The following is a 23,345-nucleotide window of genomic DNA, read 5'->3' as shown; positions in this document are numbered from 1 at the left end:
GGAAATTACTATTGTAGTAGTAAAATGTTCACAGTGCTATCACCAAAGCTCGCTCTATTTTGCTGTATAGATCATTATACCATTACGCTGCCTCAGAAATCTGTCCAAAATCAGTTCATGCGCAAATGCTCTTACAATATATTATAATACTTATCTATTCATTGTTACACCTTTAAAATGTATAATGCATTAAAACACACGACAACCTATTTCAGATATCTGCAAATATTATAATACATTTTAACTTTGTTCACAATTATAAAAAAATATATAATGCATTATAACATTTATTATGAATACCATTATAATGCATTATACATAAAGGCTAAAAATATTGACCACCTATATGCTGTGTTTTGGTCTTGCTTGGAGCTTGAACTCGTATGTAAAAGCTCTGTAAATATTCTTCAAAAATTCTCCTTTGTGTCTGATGGAAATATAACAGAAGTTTTGTTTTGAATGACATGGTGTGAGTAAAACTGAATTTTCCTTTTGAATAGTGTAACTGATTTAATGTGTGTCCACATTAAAATTAATTCCATCCAGCTCAAAATAATGCATGCAGTCAGTAGTGTGTAAATTATCTGCGGTCCATCAGCCTGCGCTGGACTTCAACACTCATTCAAACATCACTTTACAGAGAGGAAGAAACATACCTTTTTGGCTTTTAAAAACCTGCACAACCTCTAGCTGTGTTTGTTAAGTAAAACTGCTGAGTTTATAGACCTGGGTAGCGTTTCCCAAAAGCATCGTAAGCCTAAGATGATCGTAGCTCCATTGGTTTCAATGGAGCTACGATCAACTTAAGCTTACGATGCTTTTGGGAAACGCAGCCCTGTTTCATAATGAGCTTTGAAGAAAAGAACCCCAGGTGTCAGACTGTCTATTTCAATCCAAGTAACTCTAAATATAAAGACATTCCCAGAAGAAGCATTAAAATAACAGGTTTATCCACATGCATCTGAACCTTTTATGTTCAGAAGACTCTTTGATGTTTGGAAAAAAATCTTTTGATGATCATTTTAGGTTTGTTTTACTTTGGTTTGTAAAGTGTCCAGGACTGACCATGTGCAAGAGTGTTATTTATTCCTCAGTTTTAAGGGGAGACACTACAGGCAAAAACACTGATTTTGTGCTTTTTGGCTTTTCATAGTGTTTTTTCAGACTGGTGGAAAGAAAATATCCAAAATACACTTTTAAGTGTATATTTTATAGCACTTTATCTGTTTGCATCTATAGATTTCAGTTACAGTAAATATCTTTAAAGGCTTATATACACCAAACTTTACAGTTTTATTCCTATCTATATTCTAAAGGTTTTTACAGAGGGATTTGTTGAGATATAATTTGCCTGATTTTATACAACATTTTATTCCTAAAAAAATGGTGAAAACAATTTTTTTCTGGCTGTTGATAGTATTTTCTGAATTATGAAGTGATAAAAAGAGCCAAAATTCCCTCAGTAAAAACCTTTTGAATTTAATATGTCCAAAAACTTAAACAAGAATTTTGAACCTGACGTCATCCAATATTCAGATTTTTGTTCTAGAAACTTAAGCAAATTAGCACATATTTAATTAGATAATGCCTAATTTGCATATTTAAACATAAGATTTTAGAAAACTTGTAACACAAAAAATGTTTGCAATTTTTAATGTAATCAATCAGCTGGGGAAGTATGGTGATATCTATTAGTTAATTTTTTGACCCCATTCACCTGGGGTGTCTCGCCTTAACAGATGGTGTGTGATCAAGGTTTTGCGATTTTCAGTCTATTCGTTATCCCACTGAGCCATTTTACTATTGAAGTACATTTAGGTTTATTTGAGTTTTTTAACATTTACCTCAGTGTTTTTAACATAATTATTTAACTTTTTTTCACAATCTGACTAATGTCATGACAACCATGATTGATTAAATGCACAAGGCAGTCAAAATGACAACACCTTGTTCAACCACAAGATGGCAGCATCATCTCACATCGCCATGCACTCACATAGATTTCCTTCACATAAACCTCCTCGTCTGTATATGTGCACTTCCTGACTGTATAGGCCTATGCAGTATGTCAAATCAGCATGATATTCAAATATACAGTTTTCATAAAACAGTAAGTAAGCAACACAAGGATTATCTACTGGAACCTCTGGTTGAATTCTGCACAGCACTCAATTTATGCCATATCTTTATAAATGTAAAGTTAAAATAAAATAAATAAAAATAAAAAGCGAGATAAATGCATAAGATGCATCTTAGTGGTAGAAACAGTTGGGTGTCATCGGTGAAACACTGGAATGATACTCCATGCTTTCTAAAGATGCTGCCCAATGGGAGCAAATACAAAGAAAAAAGTGTGAAGAGCTGAAATGATGTTTAATTTGAACTGAATTAACATGAGGCTGTGAGGGATACAGTCTGTAAAACGGGTGTTTCTTTTTTTTTTTTTTTACTATTCTGTCAATTGTTCATCTAATGCAACATTGAAAAAACAAGCTAAATGCATACATAAATACATACATACTCTGATGTTTAAAACTTGCCTGACCGGGGTGCACAAGGCCAGTTCACACGTTAGATAAATGCCATTCAAATGCAGTCACAGTTGAGAGACCATCTGGTTCTCATGATCTTTGAAAAGTTTTGATAAAGATTTGTGCTTGTTTGCAAACTTTAACTGGTAGCCTATGTTTAGCTTTACAGTTTTTCACAGTTGCTAAGACACAACAATTTTCTCACAACATTAAACACAAAACCAAATCTTCAAACTACATTCAGAAAAAAACCCTTAACTCTTCTGGTAAAGTCAATCAATCAATCACCTCAAAACCATTTCACCTGTACTCAAAATCAATCAAAGCTTTCAGACCATACACACATCAGTCAATATAAAAACACTACAGAACATTCATTAGACACTACATCAAAAAATGGAGACAAATTAATATTGTATACAGTAAACAAATTTTGCAATTACATCAAGTATAGTAATTGCAACTTAGTAGGTGAATATATTGTATACTTTATGTACACTAAAAAAATGTTAAGTCCTTTTTATTAAGATTTACACATTTCAACTAGTTTAAAACTGCTTGCACACAATTTCTGAAACTATGGGCTCCATTTCTCAAAACCTTACACACAAAACCACAAAACATGCACACAAGATGCCAAACCAAACACTTCAAAATGTTTGCACATTTAATAAACTTTAAGTTCAGTTCAATAATTGTAATCAACACTGAGCTGACTTGAGCTGAATAATGACACTATTTGGTTAGTTAAATTTGTTACTATTGTGAAGCTGCTTTGAAAATAACTTGTATAAAGTGCTAAAGGTGACTTGGCGTGTGTGCATATTTAGTATATATTTACAAAATAAACAGACATGCAGACGAGTCAAAAATGTTTTCTCAAAACAATGAGCTTTGATTATATTATGTAAATTTCACTATAAAAAATATAAAAACACTATAAATTGTTTCTTTCAGAAAATACTGAGTTTTGATTTCTAAGTGATCAAATTATGTTTAAGTGTTTTGATGTCTAATGTAGAGAACTGTGTTTAGCATTTTGCAAAAAACATTGTTTTACACATGCAAACTGAGTTTAAAGCATATGATGTGCTTGTAGTTTTGCAGATGTGGTCTGAAGATTAGCTACATGAGTGAAGGGTTTCACTGCGTGGGCCTCAAGTAACACTTTGTGTGTAAGCATTTTTAAATAACTGTAATAGTAAAATTCCTTCGAATTAAATAATCCTTACATATTGTATTCATTTTAAGAATTTTAAATGAGTAAAAAGCTTTAGGGAATGGAATACCCCTTGTTTCATTAAAGGGTTAGTTAAATTAAAAAATGAAATTTCTGTCATTAATTACTTACCCTCATGTCGTTCCAAATCCGCAAGAGCTTCTTTCATCTTCGGAACACAAATTATGATATTTTTGATGAAATCCAAGTTTTTTTTTATCCCACATAGAAAGCAACTAAATTTTTCTACTTTTTGTGTGCAAAAACAACAAAAATAACGACTTTATTCAATAATTTCTTCTCTATGCTGTCATTCTCGTACACAGTTGATGCAGTGAAAGCAGTTCAGCTCTTCTGTGTTCACATCCGAACGCTGCCTCAGTATTGGCCCACACGTTCACATCCACGCATGCGTGTGATGCCGATGCAGGAGCTGACCAATTACGAGCCGGAGTTCGGACATAAACTCGGTCTGACAAGTCGGACAGGGTAGAGAAGAAATTGTTGAATAAAGTCGTTATTTTTGCTTTTTTCACAAAGTATTTTCGTCGCTTCATAACATTTAAAGCAGAACTAATAACTTTTTTATCTTCATAAATAGTTTTCTAAGTCCTTACGATGGTTAATTGACTTGTAGTGGTGTGTTTGAGGCGTGCACTAACCCCCTCTGGCACGTCTACGCCAGAAAACAGCACTTGCAAGTTGAGCTGCGGCGACCCGACACAATCTCGCCTCATGTTCACGTTCACGCGAGAGTAACAAAATGCTTTACGGTATATATTATGACTTTATAAGACAATTTCGAAAATTACCCACCTCCATCGAGATTTCTTGTACTGTTGTGCAAAACTACTGCACTGGCGAGTGTTGTAGTCATTGTGGTCCAGAGCTGCGCTTGGAGAATTTACGACAGTGTGATTCACTGAAGGAACCTGTAGGGGGAGCTTCGCAAATCTTACTGAGTTCCGCTTTAAGGTTGAACCACTGTAGTCACATGGACTATTTTAACAATGTTTTTACTACCTTTCTGGACCTTGAATGTGGTAATTACATTTCTTCCTCTCCACAAGTTTCCTACGCCCCATGAGGCCTTGCGTCAAAAGTGGGAGCGTCTTCCGGTTCGAAGTAAACAAGCGGGACGTGACACTCATTCATTCAACGGTTGACAGTCATTCAAGATTTAGCGATCGAAACTCGCTGAAGTTTGGCCTTTACTTAAAGATTTAAGATTCCAGCATCTATATTTGAACAATGTTTTACAATAAAAACTGTTACAGTAACAGTAATTTGTCAGGATTGCACATCAATCATGCTGAATCAAACTGATATTTATGTTCACATAAAAAGAGAACACATACCTATTCAGTTGCGTCTGCTTCCATTTATTTATGATCACAAGAATGGACAAAACTCCAATAATGGCTTTTTAAATACAAAGGCTTAAACATTAATAAGTATACTGATAAAATATAATTTGTTGTCTACTCTTCTGAGCATTTCTATTTATTTTCCTCGTAGTTATGCGATGATTGCAATCCGAAGTTTGACCGATCTCTCCCGCCTCAATACAGTCCCTTATTCTTTCAGCCAGAGTATCAGAGGGAGCTCATGAGAAGAAAACAGGAGTTATGAACTTTATACGAGTTAACCGAGAGTGTGACATGTGAATGCATTAGTCCGGTTTCAACTAAGGCACAGGGCACATTAAAAAAAAATATATACAAGATTATAATCATACATGAGTTTTCTACGTTCCTCAGTGAGTCTCTGGTATTTCCCATAAACGTGTGTATTATTGCAATGGTTTAGCATAGCATCGCATATCTGACAGTGGAAACGCGACTGGCTCTGGCACGCACCCAGTAGGAGTAAAATACAGTGGCATGAAAAAGTATGTGAACCCCTCGCAGAATCTGAAAATGAGAATTATTTTAATAAAATAAGAGGGATAATAAAAAATGCATGTTATTTTTTGTTTAGTACTGTCCTGAGTAAGATATTTTGCATTTAGTTCACAAGACAAAACAATAGTTGAATTTATTAAAATAACCCCATTCATAAGTATGTGAACAATTGATTCTCAATACTTTGTGTGGTTACCTGATGATCCACATTTGTTTTTATGTTTTGTGATGGTTGTTCTTGAGTCTCTTTGATCTGAGCAGTTAAACTGAGCTCTGTTCTTCAGAAAAATCCTCCAGCTCCTGCAGATTCTTCAGTTTTCAAGCATTTTTGCATATTTGAACCCTTTCCAGCAGTGACTGAATGATTTTGAGATTCATCTTTTCACACTGAGGACAACCGAGGGACTCAAACTCAACTATTAAAAAAGGTTCAAACATTCACTGACGCTCCAGAAGAAAACGCGATGCATTAAGAGTCGGGGGGTGAAAACCTTTGAATTTAAATATCAAGGTAAATTGTACTTAATTTTTCTGCCTGGAAACATGCAAGTATCTTCTGTTGGTTCCGAAGGGCAGTACTAAATGAAAAACAATGATATTTAAACAAAATAAGAAAAATTGTGACATCTTCATTCTGTTAAAAAGTTTTCACCCCCCGACTCTTAATGCATCGTGTTTCCTTCTGGAGCATCAGTGAATGTTTGAACCTTTTTTAATAGTTGTGTTTGAGTCCCTCAGTATGAAAACATGGATCTCAAAATCATACAGCCACTGCTGGAAAGGGTTCAAATATGCAAAAATGCTTGAAAACTGATGAATCTGCAGGAGCTGGAGGATTTTTCTGAAGAACAGAGCTCAGTTTAACTGCTCAGGACAAACGAGACTCATGAACAACCATCACAAAACATAAAAACAGTCACGGATCATCAGGTAACCACACACAGTATTGAGAATCAATGGTTCACATACTTATGAATGGAGTTATTTTAATAAATTCAACTATTGTTTTGTCTTGTGAACTAAATGCAAACATCTTTTATGTAAAATATCTTACTCAGGACAGTACTAAACAAAAAATAACATGCATTTTTTATTATCCCTCTTATTTTATTAAAATAATTCTCATTTTCACAGATTCTGCGAGGGGTTCACATACTTTTTCATGCCACTGTATCACATCATATTATAGGTGCTTGCATCAGTCACAGGTGAAGAACAGACTGCGGGTTGTTCATGTATTGCAGGGCAAGGATGCTCTTGTAGTCAGGCAGCAACACTTTTGTGGAAGGTCAGTAAAGTACAATTAAAGGCATTGAAATTGTTTATTGTATTGTGTTATTATTAATGAACTAATAATTGTACTAAACTATAATGTTCCTGAGTGCCGTAACGACATTTCTCAAAGGTTCGCAATTTTACAAAGTAAACAATGATCCGAAAAACGTTTAGCCTCTTCGCTAATTAACACACAAAATACAATTGTTATGCTACTTCCGCCGCCTCACCGGAAGTTGTGCCCACGTTCTTTTTTTAAAGTAGCGCCTCCCGGAAACTTGTGGATAGGGGATACGCAAAAACTTGGATTTCATTAAAAAGATCTTAATTTGTGTTCAAAAGATGAACGAAGGTCTTACGAGTTTGAAACGACCCAAGGGTGAGTACTTAATGACAGAAATTTCATTTTTGGGTGAACTAACCCTTTAAGATTTATACAAAATGTTTTATTAAGCTCTATTTTTTACCCATTTCTTTTAAGGATTGTTCAATTCAATTTTATGGAATTTTACTATTAATTGAAATGCGTAAATCTTGCAAAAAGGCGTAAACATTTTTTTTGAGTGTACTAATGAATTAAATATTGTATAGTATTGAATGTGTGTATATTTAGCACGTTGTATACTGTAAAAATACAAAATGCTGGGTTAAAAACAACCCAAGTTGGGTTGAAAATGGACAAACCCAGCAATTGGGTTGTTTTAACCCAGCGGTAGGGTTAAATGTTTGCCCAACCTGCTGGGTAGTTTTATTTAACTCAACTATTGTTTAAAAATTACTGTATTGCTTAATTAAAATGAACCCAAAGTATGTTGGAAATGAACATTTATTAATGTTCAATGAATAATTATTAAACAATAAACATTTATTAAATTGCTTATTAATACATTTATATTAATAAACTATTAAATTTATATTAATAAAATATTAAAGCTTATTAATAAACATTCACCTTTTGTCTATTATTGTTGCCTCTAATTGCATCTGGTTTTTAATTTCCCAACTATTTTGGGTTCATTTTAAGCTAGCCATATAGCAATTTTTAAACAATAGTTGGTTTAAATAAAACTACCCAGCAGGTTGGGCAAACATTTAACCCAACCGCTGGGTTTGTCCATTTTCAACCCAACTTGGGTTGTTTTTAACCCAGCATTTTTTAGAGTGTAGTCCAAATGCAAAAGCCCATAAGGTAAACTCTTAATGAAAATGCATGTTATGGTACTCTGCAAAATCAGATTCATTCTGCCTCATCATGTTGGGTGAACTTCATCTCAGGCAAAGGGAAAAACCCTCTGGTGTGTCGGATCCAGGCTCGACAACACTCCAGATCGTGCTCTTCCTCCTCATCCACCACCATTTACACTTACTCTTCCTCCTCTACTTCTCAGATTGTTTCCATCCATTGTCTGAATCAACGTTTAGTGCACCTGTGCACACTTGGTTTGATCATTGGCAACAAGTGTGAACATTTTTGAGCCGTTGTGTGAAAACGATGGCAACTGTTGTTTAACTTTTGCCTCTTTTGTTTACTGATTTCCAACACAAGTGCAAAATGCGTTTGAGTGAGGGAGAATGTGTTCGCAAAAAGAGTGCCTGAGATTTGCAAATGGTGTTTCTACTTCAACTTGCTTAAGGTTTTGCAGAAAGAGTGATTATTCAACAAATGGCTTTAAGCATTTGAGAATTTGGATCAGAGGGATGAGTTTTTAGCAATTGTGAAAAATTGTGTAACAACTGTCAGCATTCGTGTACAAAGATAATTCACTACCACAGCCATGATGTAAACATTAAGAAATATTTTAATGTCAATAAATATCATCCAAAATACATGCATCTCACTGTGAGACATAGAATAATAAATGTGTATCTGCTTTTTAAATATATGTTGGTAACATATTATCTATAGGAGTGGTTTTCCTGACAAAGACTAAGAATAAAATTCCTAGAATACTTGATAAAGATCTACTCAAAAGCACTTGTATTATTGCATAAGGCTCAATCTTCATCAGGGAAACCACCCTTTGGGTTCTTTCAAGGAACAGGGCCGTCATGAAGGCAGCAGTGCTGAGATCTCACCACAAGATGACGGTAAAACAAAGATGATACATTTTACATCCTAAAACAGTGAAATTTCAAAACATTTGCCACCCTGTTCCTAAAAAAAACACATTAATGACACGAGCAATCCTTTAACAGATCTCCCAGTTCAAACAAACAAGAAAATGTTCAATAAATAATCAATAAATAGATTAGCAGGAGCAGACTCTTCTCTGCCGCGGGTAGGTGGGTAGTGTCATATAGTCTCTTCACTCTTCTCGTCTCTATGCTTGACTGGCATAGATCTAGAAAAAGGAAAGTAGGTCATTAGATGGTGCTTGTTATCTCTCTTTATGCTTTCTGAGGGATCTTTTCCATTCCAATGAACAGTTAAAGAAAAGCACCACTTGGCCAGTGGGTATCTTACAAAAACGTGCTAACCTGCAGCTCGATTTAACCCATAAAAAACATTTTGTTTGTATAAATTAATGTATTTGGCGATAATTATGACTTGAATAAAACCAGTTAATTTAGATGTTATCACCATTTTTGTCAGCCTATGAGAAAATGTGTGCATGCAAAGAAATTGGGGTGATGGTTTTGAACTAACCTTTTGAAGAAGAGTTTGAAAGTTCTGCACGAACATTTGGCTGTTAACCTGGCTGTACGATTCACAGGATTTGCACTGAGCTTCCTGAAACAGAGCATTGTACAAGTCAGAACTGCAAACATATTTCATTTTTACCATGTAAACACTTTTAAAAATAAAGGTTCCAAAAATGAACATAGAAGAACCATTTTCAGTGATCGGTTCTTAAAAGAACCTTTTTTTCTTATTTTGAAGAACATTTTTCTACTGTAAAGAACCTTTAATGGTTCTCATGGAACTATTGATGCCAATATAGAACCTTCATTTTTAATAGTGTAAAATTTCCAGCAGTTATGTGTTGTTTATGTTTCTCACCGTTTCCTCGCCTTCTACCGTCTTGCAAATGGGCAAATTATCCACCTGTGAAAATAAAGAACAAATGAATAAATAAATCATCGTTTCTCATTTCTGAGGTGTATGTCTGTTTAAAACCATGCATGCATTTACATCCAGTTCACAAATTCTTCCATAAAATGAGCAGAAGACATAAACACACACTCACAATGAGTTTTTTTCGTGACTCATTGGAGATGCTCTTCAGTGACTTTATAGGTTTGTCTTCAGTGAACTTCAGGTTCATCACTTGGGACCTAAAACACTCCAGAGCAGATCTAATGCAGCAGTCCTGTTGAGAGAAACAAAGCCGACAGTTTAACACAAATGTACATTTTTAACTTCTTAATGAGTTCAGATGGAATTGTTTTTTGGGCAAACCCCATACAAAAGCCTCAGGTCAAGGAATTAAATCTGTTTTCTGAAATTACCCAACAATGATCTCTCTCTCTCTCTCTCTCTCTCTCTCTCTCTCGCTCTCTCTCTCTTCCTGTCGGTATTGCATGCAGAAATCTATACATCTTGACTTCATTTTTCCCTTCTGCTCATTAAGCAGTTTTCACAGAAAGTATGAGGAAACTCTTTCTTTCCACACAAAACCCAAAACGTTTTCTGTTTTAAGAGTTTACAGAAACTGCCACTTTCAGTAAGAAGCCATTACGAAACACATGGAACTAAAAATGTATATACTAATAATAAGCAGCAGAAGAAAAATCTCACTCTTATAAAGGATTCCATCAGACGCTTGAAGCTTTTAGGGGTTAATTTTATGGATTTAATTTTGTTTTAATTTATTTGAATTCAATTTCATGAATTAAGCAGCTTGTAAACATACTTTATCCCTAGAACAACATGAAATAACCTGAAAGTATCATGCAATCATTTAAGAACTCCAGAGTTCTATATAGAAGCAGGTTTAACTGTAAAATAGGCCAAATCTGTTTAAACGTATATCTACTTTCACTGTCATATATTACTCATCAGATTTCTCCTAAATGAAGAAAACTTTCTCCTGACAGACTCAAACAAAATGACTTTAAATCTAAAAAAAGGAGCAATCGCAAAACAAGAGGGTGTTTGCCAAGAAAAGCATGACTAAAAGTTGTGATTTCTGTATTGATTTCAGCTCAGCAAACTGGATTCATCGAAACGTCATTCACTTGTATGAAATCAACCCACACGTTCTGAATGCATTCGAAAATCAATTAGTCTGTAGCGCGTTGACCCGAAACCTGCTCTGTAGAGGTGGGCTGCATAATGACAGAAGCGTGTTTATATCACGGCAGGCCGAATCACTGAGTCATCCAGAAACCGCTATGAAACTATAACCCTAATTATGTGGTTGTCCAGATATTCGCATTCCCTAAAATTTGCTGTAATGGAGCAGAAGAGAAGAAAACGAGTTTCTTACCTTCAAATCGTTGGTGGTGGGTGAGTAGAGCAAACTCGCGTTTTTGTCCTTTTTTAGAGAAAAGAAGAAGAAAATCAGATGTGAAATGTGTAAAAATAAAAATAATGCTGCAGATCCGTACGCCGTAGATCTTTGGAAACCAACTTACCATTACTTTATTAATCTTCTCGAGTTCCTTCATGACTTTTTTGAGCGTGAGTTGCGTCGGCGACTGCTCTGCCTTGGAAACGAACCAACACGCCACTGCGAACAGAACACACACGGATGCCTTCATGTTTAAGCTGCAAAGTTTCTTCTGTGCTTTCTCTAAAGCTAGTTGGATTGATGTCCTTCATACTGTCAACAGGTACACAATCACCTTTTTATAAGTATCCTTGAGGACGGAGCAAAACCGCTTCTCTATGGAGAATTGGAAAGTCGAGCTTTTACAATGAGTAATTTACTTTTTTCTTTTCCACTGGCCTTCGTCAGACTGTCAGTTGACAAAGATGTAATCGAGAGGCGTGTGCGCGGGGGTGTACGGATGCAGTGTGTGTGTTTCTGTGTGTGTGTGTGAACCTGACCCAGACTTTCTGCACACTTGGCAGGAAACTACAAAATGCTGTCAGTTCCTCTTCTCATTCTGAATCAGCATCAGAAACATGTGTGTGCGACTATAGGTGCAGCATCATCGAGCACAAGTGGATATGACAAAGGTGCTTTTTACTTTGCGGCTTCCCACACAAACCATATTGATTATAGACAAAAACAGGAAGCTTAATGTACTTTTCATCTTGTGAGATAAGAATAGACCCTGGAAATGAAATATTTGCACCCAAAACCTGCAGGGCATTAAATGACCTGCGTTTGGATGTCAAACCCGCTTGCGGCCAAGGTTATTACCGTTAGATAAAATTAAAACCATTGCTTTGAAATAAAATAAATTATATACTGTATAAAAAAACATGCTACTTGCCCCGGCATCATTTCTTATTTTCATTTAGTCTAACTTGATGTACTAAAATAAGCTAAAACTTAAATAAAAAGATTTTAAAAATGACAGGTGTATGTAAAAAAAAAAAAAACTACTAAAATAAAATAAATAATAAAAACAAAACACATTTTAATTACTTGGAAATAAAATAAATTGCTATTTGCCCCAGCATCATTTCTCATTTTCATTTAGTCTAACTTGATGTACTGAAATAATTAAAGCTAAAACTTATAATATTAAAAATATTAAAAACTGTAAAAACAAAACAAAAATGTCCAAAAAGTAACAATAAAAAATTACAAAGTAAAATATTAAATCTTAAAAAAAAAAAAAAAAATTAAGTATGTTTTACTGTTTTATTTATGTTTAATTCAATTGTGTTACTTCTTTGTGATTATTTGTGCATTTTACAAATAGCAGTTTGTGTTCATCTCAATGATACTAAAACAACACAGCTTGTGGCTTCAGTTCCGCAGTGTCACGACACACTTTGAAAGACGCGATCACTCAACATCATAGAACAGGAAATGAGATCACACTAGGCCTGTGAAAGAACCCCTCCGCCGGCCAATCGCGGGCTGCGCTGAACAGGAAGTGGGGGGCGGAGGTTGGTGGCTGACATACCCATAGTGTCACGGCGGCAGGGGAAGGCCCTAGTGACCCCCAGACAGGACAGGTTCGCTCTGGGGATTCCTCCCTTCAGCAGGATCATGGAAGTAATTTGTGCTCAAGGTTTAAACGGCATGATTCAAAACTTTCCTCTGTCAGTCATGTCTAGATCTGAATCGTTTCCCTCAACCTGGAAAGCACAACGAGCGTGTGGGTTTATGTGTGAGGATGTGGGAGGGGGTCTAGGGGTGACATCCATATCATGACATACTTAAAACATTCACTGATACAGATCTGTGTTTTCTGTGGCTGATGATGAAAATCCGTCCCAAATGTGTGAGAAGCATGAGGACCAATGAGAAGGCTAGATGGAATTTGCTGGAATATTTTCAGATTCATTTTTTAAATGGAACAGTTTATTAAACCTTTAGACTGAATATGAATATATATATATATATGTGTGTACAAAAAAAGTTTGCATATGTTTTTGTATATACTTGTTATATACTATATGACTTTTATGGCTCATATACTTTAGTATAATAAAAAAAACACCTCAGATGCCCAAACTGAGCAAAAATATGCAATTTAGTGCAGATGCTGATATTGATATGGACAAAAAGTAGTAATATTACATTCTGATGCTTGAAATGTAAATCAATGAGATCTTTATAAATGTAAAACAGACTACTTACATAAAATGCATAAATATAAATAAATATCAGTCTTCACTCTATATCTCTCAATAATGTCTTATTAAGATGATATTTATATGCTTAGTTTTATGATCAAAGCTCTAGTTTTAAAACATATAATGCAATGCAATGATTGAGATGAACAAATAAACCTGATGATCATATTTGATTCTCTCATATCTGAACATGATTTTACAAAAAACAAAATAAATAATGTATGGATAATCGAGTAAAACTAAGTTGCTTCAGTCCAGTAAATATTCATCTTGAAATATTACTAACAATATCAAAGTTATTCTTATGTTTGCTTTATAAAAATCAGTACAGATTTGACAGCAGAAAGACACGTGATGCACGAACTGAAGGAGGACGTTTGTACAATTATACTTAAAGACTTTTACTTGCTAAAAAATATAAACTTTCAATCAGACGACAGAAGGACTGCACTCTAAAAAATAAAACATTGGTTCAACAAAAAAAAAAAATATGTTACCGTTTTCCACTAGAATTTTTAACTTAAGCCAATTGGGAGAATTACATTAATTCAAAGCAATATTTTGAGTTGATCCAACATAATGTTTTAAATAAGGTGAAGATGTTTTTTTGCCACAATAAAAACATATTTCTAAGTAACATGAACTTAATAATTGTCAACATGAATGCAACTATTTAAGTTGATCCAACATAATGTTTTAAGTAAGATGAAGACGCTTTTTGGACACAATAAAATGCATTTCTAAGCAACATGATCTTACCAAGCACCAGGGCTTGACATTAACTTTTTTGCTCACCAGCCAATGTGGCTAGTAGTTTTCCAAAGTTACTAGCCACTCAGCATTTTCACTGGCCACAATTTTGCTGTTGGGAAATTACATTTTATATGATTAAAGTTGACTCTGGCATGCTTAAATTACTTGATTTTGAGTCATTTTACTTGATTTACAAGATTTAAAACCCTTTCAAACTTACAAATGCAGATTGACCACCCAAATCAAGACTATATACATTGTATATATCAGGTATGTATAGTTATATTAGAAGCAAATTACAAATAGTAATTTAAAAAATATATTTTTTCTTTCAGATACATATGTTTATTTAGCATACATGTATACATTTATTTAACATTTTTGATGTTTGATTAACATTAATGACAGACAGGTATTTATTTGGGGGCTGCTGAATGCATGGACGTCATAAATACTGACACATATCCAGTTTTTACCCACTTAGCCGTAAGCCATAGCCGTCTGTACTCACGCGAGATACTCCACACGATGCATTTTGACATCCGTGTGTGCGTGTATTCAGGCGCAAGGAGAACTGATCGCGCGCGACAGAGAAAGCGCGCACGCGAGCGCTTCTGTTGTGTCATTCAGCGCGATTCCGCCTATCCCGCCTTCACTAACCGCAAGTTAATCAATAAAGAATTGTGACTGAATTGTAATTTTGTGATACGACGATCTTGGCTATTTTTCATTTGGCTGTAGGCTGAAATTATATTCAACCCGCCAAAGTGGCTAGTGGGAGTGGCTGTCTTACCCGCCACAGCTGAAATCTACCCGCATTTGGCGGGTTGGTGGGTGTTAATGTCAAGCCCTGCCGAGCACCGTTTGTCACCATGATGGTAAATCTCCAAAAACCCACATGAACACATTAACTCTATTAAATTAGCATAACAAAACACTAATTACTGCTAAATCTCCCTTACCATTAATCTTGTGCAAAAAACATTATATAACACTTAATTTTAGCATTTACTCTCCCTTTCAAGTGCCATGGGCAAAGCATGATGGGAAATGTAAATCCCAGCCCAGTTAAAAGAAGTGTTCATACAACTCAAAACAATGAAACACATTTACACGTCATCAGATTGTATTTTACGTTAACAGAACTTAAAATTAAATACATTTTAGATTAACTGAAAATGTTAAACTATGACAAGTCATGATAGTATATCGAATCAATAGGCATAATTTGTGTGTCATCCAAGCTCAATAAAATAACAATTACAAGTAAAAAGTCTAACAGCATTTCAGAACTTGATTATTTATTTCACAACAATATATATATTTAAGTAATGACTAAAGGTCCCCTGGATTAGTTTTTAGAGTGTGGAGGAGATTGTGTGATACTGGTTTTTCAGTTTTGATCGTGTTGATCATTTATGGAAATTTGTGTATAAAATATGAAACACTAGGTTTTATAAGGTTAAACATGGAAAAGTGCATTAAATAGAGCAGAGATAATCAAATTACTGTAGCTGTAATATTCCATAAAAGAATATGTAGAATTTTATGAATGACGGATATTCCAGTTCTGTGGAAATCTTTCTGTGCAGTTCTGCAGATGAAGATTCTGCGTAGGCCTGGAAATTAACACAAATGTTTGAAAAAATAAATTATTTTTAACCCATCTCCATCCAATCAATTCCTGATGGATAAGATCAAATCCCGTCCTACTTTTTTGTTGTCGTATATTCTATATTCTTTCGCTTGGCATCATGCCACTTTACATGAATGTTGTTTGTTTCATCTTGACTTTACAGAAGTTGAGATACAGATCAGTGTTTGTGGCTGATGGTGTAAAACGCAAGAAAATACTGGCATGAGCAGTAGTGATTCACACTAAAAAAAAAATTACACTTTTAGATATTATATTATAAGACTTCTGGAAAGATGGATCTTTATTTACCTGCAAGACCTTTAGAACCTGCTAATTTTATAATTTATAATTTATATATATACATATACATACATACAATCGAGTGAAAAAAGAAAGGACACCCTATTGAATTCTATGGTTTTACATATCAGGACATCATAAAACATAATCTGGTCCTTGGCAGGTCTTAAAATTAGGTAAATACAACCTCAGATAAACAACAACACATGACATATTACACTGTGTCATTATTTATTTAATGAAAACTAGGCCAAAATGGGGAAGCCATGTGTGACAAACTAAGGACTCCCTTACTGTTAACTTATGAATTAAGAGGGTAAGTAATGGCCAGGCACTGCTAATCAAATGATTTAAAATAATCGATCATCAGCAAGTGTGATCGTCTCTATAAAAGCAGAAGTTTTTTTTCAGTTTGCTGGTCTGGAGTCTGCAGGTGTGTGTGTTAACACAATGCCAAGGAGGAAAGACATCAGCAAAGCTGTTTGCATTGAACTTTGAGCGTCGTAACTTTGCAGATGTTGTTTATGATCAAACAGCAGCATTACACACTAAATGCTAGTGGATGAGTTGAATCAACTCCACAGCAACTACATAAATTTATCCACTAACCATTCAGTAACGTCCAGTTTCATTCTAAAAGTTGTAACTTCTTCCTGAGTCTCTCCATCAGTGTCGACTCCGGTTTGAACAATGTAAGGCTGAACACTTTCGTCATTTTGGCTGCGTGAGATTCTCCAGCTTTGTTGTTGTTGTTGAGCTGTTAAAGCTCCGCCCTCTTCTGGAAAGTGGAGCTCATTTGCATTTAAAGGGACACACACAAAAAAGCGTGTTTTTGCTCACACCCAAATAGGGGCAAATTTGACAAGCTATAATAAATGATCTGTGGGGGATTTTGAGCTGAAACTTCACACACACATTCTGGGGACACCAGAGACTATATTACATCTTGTGAAAAGGGACATTATAGGTCCCCTTTAAAGTTCATAACAGGACAATTAGAAAAAGACGGGACAAGTATGACATGTTTGGAAAGGCTGCCAGGAGAAAGCTTCTTCCGTCTAAAAAAACACATGGCAGCACAACTTAGTGGTTTGTTCAAAGTTGCATCTGAATAAATCTTAAGACTTCTGGAACAATGTCTTTTATACAGACAAGACCAAGGTGGAGATGTTTGGCCATAATGCACAGATAACCAAACAGAGTATATCAGCACAAACACCTCATAACAACTGTCCATCACGCTGCTGGAGGGGTGATGATTGGGCTCGTTTTGCAGCCGCAGCACCTGTGGGCATCTTCAGTCATTGAGTTGACCATGAACTCCACTATATACTGAAGTATTCTAAAGTCAAATGTGGGGCCATCTGTCCAACGGCTAAAGCTTGGCCAATATTGGGTCATGCAACAGGACAATGATCCCAAGAACACCAGCAAATCTACAACAGAATGGCTGAAAAAGAAAAGAATCAAGGCGTTGCAATGGCCCAGTGAAGTCCAGACCTCAACCCGACTGAATTGCTGTGGCGAGAGCTGTGCATTAACAAACGTCAATGAACTGGAACAATGTAGTAAAGAGGAGTGGGCAAAAATTCCTCCACAATGATGTGAGAGACTGATAATGTCATACACAAAATGATTAATTCAGGTTATTCCTGCTAAAAGTGGATCTACAAGCAATTGAATCATAGGGTAAACTTAGTTTGTCACCCATGGCTTTTCCATTTTGGCTTTATTTTTATTAAATAAATAATGACATGGTGTAATATGTTGTGTGTTGTTGTTCATCTGAGGTAGTATTTGGCCAGATGATTTATGTCCTGATACTTAAAACCATACAATTAAAAAGGGTGTCCTTTCTTTTTCACATGACTGTATATATATAGTTTATTGATTAATAAATGGGTAAAATCTGCATGCTTATTTACAATAACCAGAAAAATGCTATTAAAGGGATAGTTCACCTGAAAATGAAAATGATTTACTCACCCTCAAGCCATCCTAGGTGTATCTTCTTTCAGATGAACACAATCAGAGATATATGTCATTGTGTAATATGTTGCAGAAGTTAACGCTTTTTGGACCTATGTCAAATGCATACGGCTGTTGTGCTGGAAGCTCGTCATTTTACTTTATAAAGTTTTAAATAAGGATATTTTTTCTTACACAGATGCATTGATTTGCTTCAGAAAGCCTTTATTAACCCCCTGGATTTGTATGGATTCATTTTTTTTATGGATGCTTTTTTTCCCCCTTCAAAATCTGGACAGCCATTCCCTGCCATTATAAACCTTGGAGGACTAGGGATATTTTTAAATATATATCAGATTGTGTTTGTCTGAAAGTCATATACATCTAGGATGGCTTGAGGGTGAATACATCATGGGAAAATTTTCATTTTTGTGTGAAATATCCCTTTAAATATAATTTTAGGGTCTCATGACTAACTGTATTTCAAAAGTATTTCATGTTAAAGGGTTAGTTCACACAAAAATTAAAATTATGTCATTTATTACTCACCCTCATGTCGTTCCACACCCGTAAGACCTTCGTTCATCTTCGGAACACAAATTAAGATATTTTATAATACTTAATATTTAATAGATACTTAATATTATAAAGCGACGAGAATACTTTTTGTGCGCCAAAAAAAACTAAATAACAAAGTTATTCAACAATATCTAGTGATGGCCGATTTCAAAACACTGCTTCGAAGCTTTACGAATCTTTTTATTTGAATCAGTTGTTCGGATCGCGTGCCAAACTGCTGAAATCATGTGACTTTGGCACTTCCAAACCACTGATTCGAAACAAAAGATTCAGCCATTTCTAGATATTGTTGAAATTGTTGATATTATTGTTTTTTTTGGGGGGGTTTTTTGGTGCACAAAAAGTTTTCTCATTGCTTTATAATATTAAGGTAGAACCTGTACTTACATGAACTCTTTTAAATAGGTTTTGAGTACCTTTTTGGATACTTTTTCGGTGACATTGCTGGCAATAGAGGCCTTACTGAGCCATCATATTTCATCAAAAATATCTTAATTTGTGTTCTGAAGATGAACGAATGTCTTACAGGTGTGAAACGACATGAGGGTGAGTAATTAAAGACATAATTTTCATTTGGGTGAACTAACCCTTTAACAGATAGATAGATAGATAGAGATTTTCATTTTCATACTGTGTTGTTTTTGTTTCAGTTTGTTTTGTTAACCTCAAAGACTTTCGCAAGATCAAAAGTGTTTAATTTTAAACTTTTTTTCTTATACTTTAAATTTGTGATGACTAATGTCACAAAAGTCCCAAATTCATATACAATATTTGCATACAAAAATAATGCAATGCAGTGGAAAAGTGTCTGAAGCAAGATGACAGAAAGAGATTGAGAGAACAGTTTTGTTCACCTTAAAAGGTGATACTCAATATTTCCATTAAAGGAAACTGTGGCTTTATGTATTTTGACAGTTTAATCGACCGCAACACAAAATTGACATGCAGGCAAAATGCAAAAATAACTTTTATTAAGTTCCCACATTAAAAAGTTGCATTTCTAAAACTCAAAAAAAAAAAAAAAAAATCAAGAGTCTTTGCTTAAATGTGGGAAAGACCCTAACGTTGATCAAAGATAACCTATAGCTAAAATAGAGAGAATATTTCAAGTTATGAGTCAGTTTCTGTTGCCATATTTCCATCAAAAGATGAAACCAAGCAAAATTCTGAACAGAATTCTTACTCACTGTTTTTCTGTTAAAACAAGGCTTTGAACCACATGATTTGAATATTAGAGCCTGCACTAAAACTGGTGAAACTAGTCTTTTAGTCAGAGCAAGGTCCCAAAAACTTATGGTCTTTTTCTAATATTTTCACACATGCTGATATTGAGGTGGGTTACAGTTGCATTAAAATGACATTCAGCCCACAAAACAAAACAGCTGGTTACAAACAAATTGACTCACACTTGATCGAGTCTCGACCAAACAGTTTTGACTTGACTGAGTCACGTTATGGTTTACGGTTTTAGAAGCTGCTGTAAATAAGGAACTTGATGTGTATATGCAGCGCACGCATCAGTGAGGAACATACATTAAGGAACAAAAACTACAATACATAACTGACATATGCCATATATGCACATTTACTAGTGGTTATAGATGATTATTCAGAACAGGGGGAAATGTAATCTTTTTTTTCTTTTTTTTTTGCAATTTGCTCTTACTGCATGACAGCTATTGAGTCATTCGTGTCTATTTGTATTACCTTACTTAAATGACACATAACTGAGATCTCCATTTAGCTGAGAACTTCTGAGCTATGAATGATCATTACAAAAATAAACAAGATATTCCTCTCTTTAACACACACACAATAAAAAAACTCATGATCATATGGAAGATGAAGACATCTTTGGGAAAATGTAATCATCAATGGCCTAAACATGCATTACTGATTCACACTGTATGTTTAAGGGATTGTATTGTATATTTCACAAAAAATGTTATTATTAAATATTTTAAGGCAATGTTCAACAGACCATTCATTTTAATGTTTTCATTCAGTGTGGAACCAGGGGCGTAGAAATCAATATGAAAACAATATGGACTATTCCTATTTTTTAATAAGGCATTTCAATAACTGACTAATAACTTTTCATTGCCATTAAAGTGAAACCTAAAATTACTGAACCTAAGCCTGGTAAAACCCGAATTCCGGAAATGTTGGGACATTTTTTAAGTTTCAATAAAATGAAAACTAAAAGACTTTCAAATCACATGAGCCAATATTTTATTCACAATAGAACATAGATAACATAACAAATGTTTAAATTGAGAAATTGTACAATTTTATGCACAAAATGAGCTCATTTCGAATTTGATGCCTGCTACAGCTCTTGAAATAGTTGGGACGGGGGCATGTTTAGCATGGTGTAGCATCTCCTCTTCTTTTCAACACAGTTTGAAGACGTCTGGGCATCGAGGTTATGAGTTTCTGGAGTTTTGGTGATGGAATTTGGTCCCATTCTTGCCTGATATAGGTTTCCGGCTGTCATCTTTGACGTATTTTTCGTTTAATGATGCACCAAATGTTCTCTGTAGGTGAAAGATCTGGACTGCAGGCAGGCCAATTCAGCACCCGGACTCTTCTACAACGAAGCCATGCTGTTGTAATAGCTGCAGTATGTGGTTTTGCATTGTCCTGCTGAAATACACAAGGCCCTCCCTGAAATAGACGTCATCTGGAGGGGAGCATATGTTGCTCTAAAACCTTTATGTACCTTTCAGCATTCATAATGCCTTCCAAAACATGCAAGCTGCCCATACCGTATGCACTTATGCACCCCCATACCATCAGAGATGCTGGCTTTTGAACTGAACGCTGGAAGGTCTCCCTCCTCTTTAGCCCGGAGGACACGGCGTCCGTGATTTCCAACAAGAATGTCAAATTTGCAATCGCGTTCGGGCTCGGTTCAAGGCAACCGTGCCTTGTGTGAGTACACTCTTAGTTAATAAAAGTGTGAAATTTCTCAGTTTAAACATTTGTTATGTTATCTATGTTCTATTGTGAATAAAATATTGACTCATGTGATTTGAAATTCTTTTAGTTTTCATTTTATTCAAATTTAAAAAAACGTCCCAACATTTCCAGAATTCAGGTTGTAAAAAATGCTGATTTAAAAGAAAACGTCAGACAGATTTTTGCATCTGAACTCTTCAGACGTCGCTGCAAGAGGGAGGGAAAGTTACTTTGATTCAAGATTACGAGACACATTAATTCAAAACAATAATTCAATTCAATTCACATTTATTTGTATAGCGCTTTTCACGATACATATCGTTTCAAAGCAGCTTTACAGAGAATGCATGTCAACATCACAATTTAAAGAATGCAGTTAGCAAATAATGTAATAATTTAGGCAATTAATTTACAATCACTGTTAGCAGTTTAACTGAACGTAGAAGCAATGAGCTCCTGAAAAATGAATTACATTAACAATAATTAGGATATATATCGAAATTGGGCAATGTGCATGTTGATCCGGATGTTGCATCTTCTGAAGTCCTCGCAGGAGTTGGCGCTGTTGGTCATCTGAGGTCTTCTTAAGAGGCTGAATCCAAACTGAAGCTGATGTCCTCTAGTCACCCATCCAGAGGTAAAACAGAAAAGCAAATGGAGAATAATTAGCGTAGCTGCTGTTCATAACATTAAGCAAAGATAGTTATGTGCAATTGATCTGGTATGAAATGCATTATGTGAATGCTTGGCTAAAGAGATGCGTCTTTAATCTAGATTTAAACTGGGTAAGCGAACATTATCAGGAAGGCTATTCCACAGTTTCGGAGCCAAATGTGAAAACGCTCTCCCTCCTTTAGTGGACTTAGATATCCTAGGTAGAACCAGATGATGTGCATTTATTAAATCATAAAATAAAAATAAGAATTCTAGCTATTTTTATAATCCACAAAAATAGCTAGAATGCTCAGTTTGGATTTCATGGGGAATTTAAACAGAAAACAAAAGTCACAAAAGAAGTATGTCTGAATTCACAGTACTCATAAAAGAGTATTCGAAAAGTCCCCGGATGATCTGCTACTTCTGGCGAGATTCTGAAGTGTGCATATGATGGACATTTAAAATTTTTTTTTTTGTAGTATGTCCAAATTACATTCATACTACACACATTCATACTATATAGAACATACCTTTTTAGCGGCCATGAAGTAATTACTTATTCAAAATAATATCTACTCAAGAAAGAATGCGATTTTGGACTCATATGCTCCATGGTTTTCACAGTGCATTGTAGGACTTCAGGGAGTGAACATTTCAGTGCACTGGAAGGATTTTGCGTTCGAAAATGGCCGACTCCCTGATCAGTGCCCTGACTACTGAACCAGGGAGCTGATTGAGACACACCTGAAAAAAATCCTGAAGAGGCTCGAGCCACAAAACACAGGAGCATTCTGTTTGAAAGACCTTTTTTTTGTCTAAACAGCTGACACACATGAATTCAAAAGCTTTAAATTAAAAA

General features: G+C 35.0%; 1 protein-coding gene across 1 annotated transcript; it reads right to left on the bottom strand.

The window, feature by feature from the left end:
• Positions 1-8,710: 8,710 nt before the first annotated feature.
• Positions 8,711-11,709, bottom strand: il21 (interleukin 21). The gene is made up of 6 exons (XM_048187940.1): positions 11,508-11,709; positions 11,360-11,407; positions 10,118-10,240; positions 9,931-9,975; positions 9,577-9,660; positions 8,711-9,271 (listed from the first exon to the last, which is right to left on the bottom strand). The coding sequence occupies exons 1-6, from the start codon at positions 11,631-11,633 to the stop codon at positions 9,251-9,253; spliced, it is 447 nt and encodes a 148-aa protein (XP_048043897.1). The 5' UTR covers positions 11,634-11,709; the 3' UTR covers positions 8,711-9,250.
• Positions 11,710-23,345: the final 11,636 nt, after the last annotated feature.

This window comes from Megalobrama amblycephala, linkage group LG4, assembly GCF_018812025.1.
Source record: "Megalobrama amblycephala isolate DHTTF-2021 linkage group LG4, ASM1881202v1, whole genome shotgun sequence".
NCBI lineage: Eukaryota > Metazoa > Chordata > Actinopteri > Cypriniformes > Xenocyprididae > Megalobrama > Megalobrama amblycephala.
The sequence above is the reverse complement of the archived record's forward strand: the minus strand, read 5'-3'. Positions and strand labels throughout refer to the sequence as shown.

What these genes read in the sequence shown, in the direction of transcription:
- il21 (XM_048187940.1), bottom strand. Translation starts at nt 11,633, where the DNA reads ATGAAGGCATCCGTGTGTGTTCTGTTCGCAGTGGCGTGTTGGTTCGTT. An exon ending in CGGTAGAAGGCGAGGAAACG is followed by an intron (nt 9,661 to 9,930) that starts GTGAGAAACATA and finishes GCTCTGTTTCAG; the next exon opens with GAAGCTCAGTGCAAATCCTG. An exon ending in TTCAAACTCTTCTTCAAAAG is followed by an intron (nt 9,272 to 9,576) that starts GTTAGTTCAAAA and finishes TCCTTTTTCTAG; the next exon opens with ATCTATGCCAGTCAAGCATA.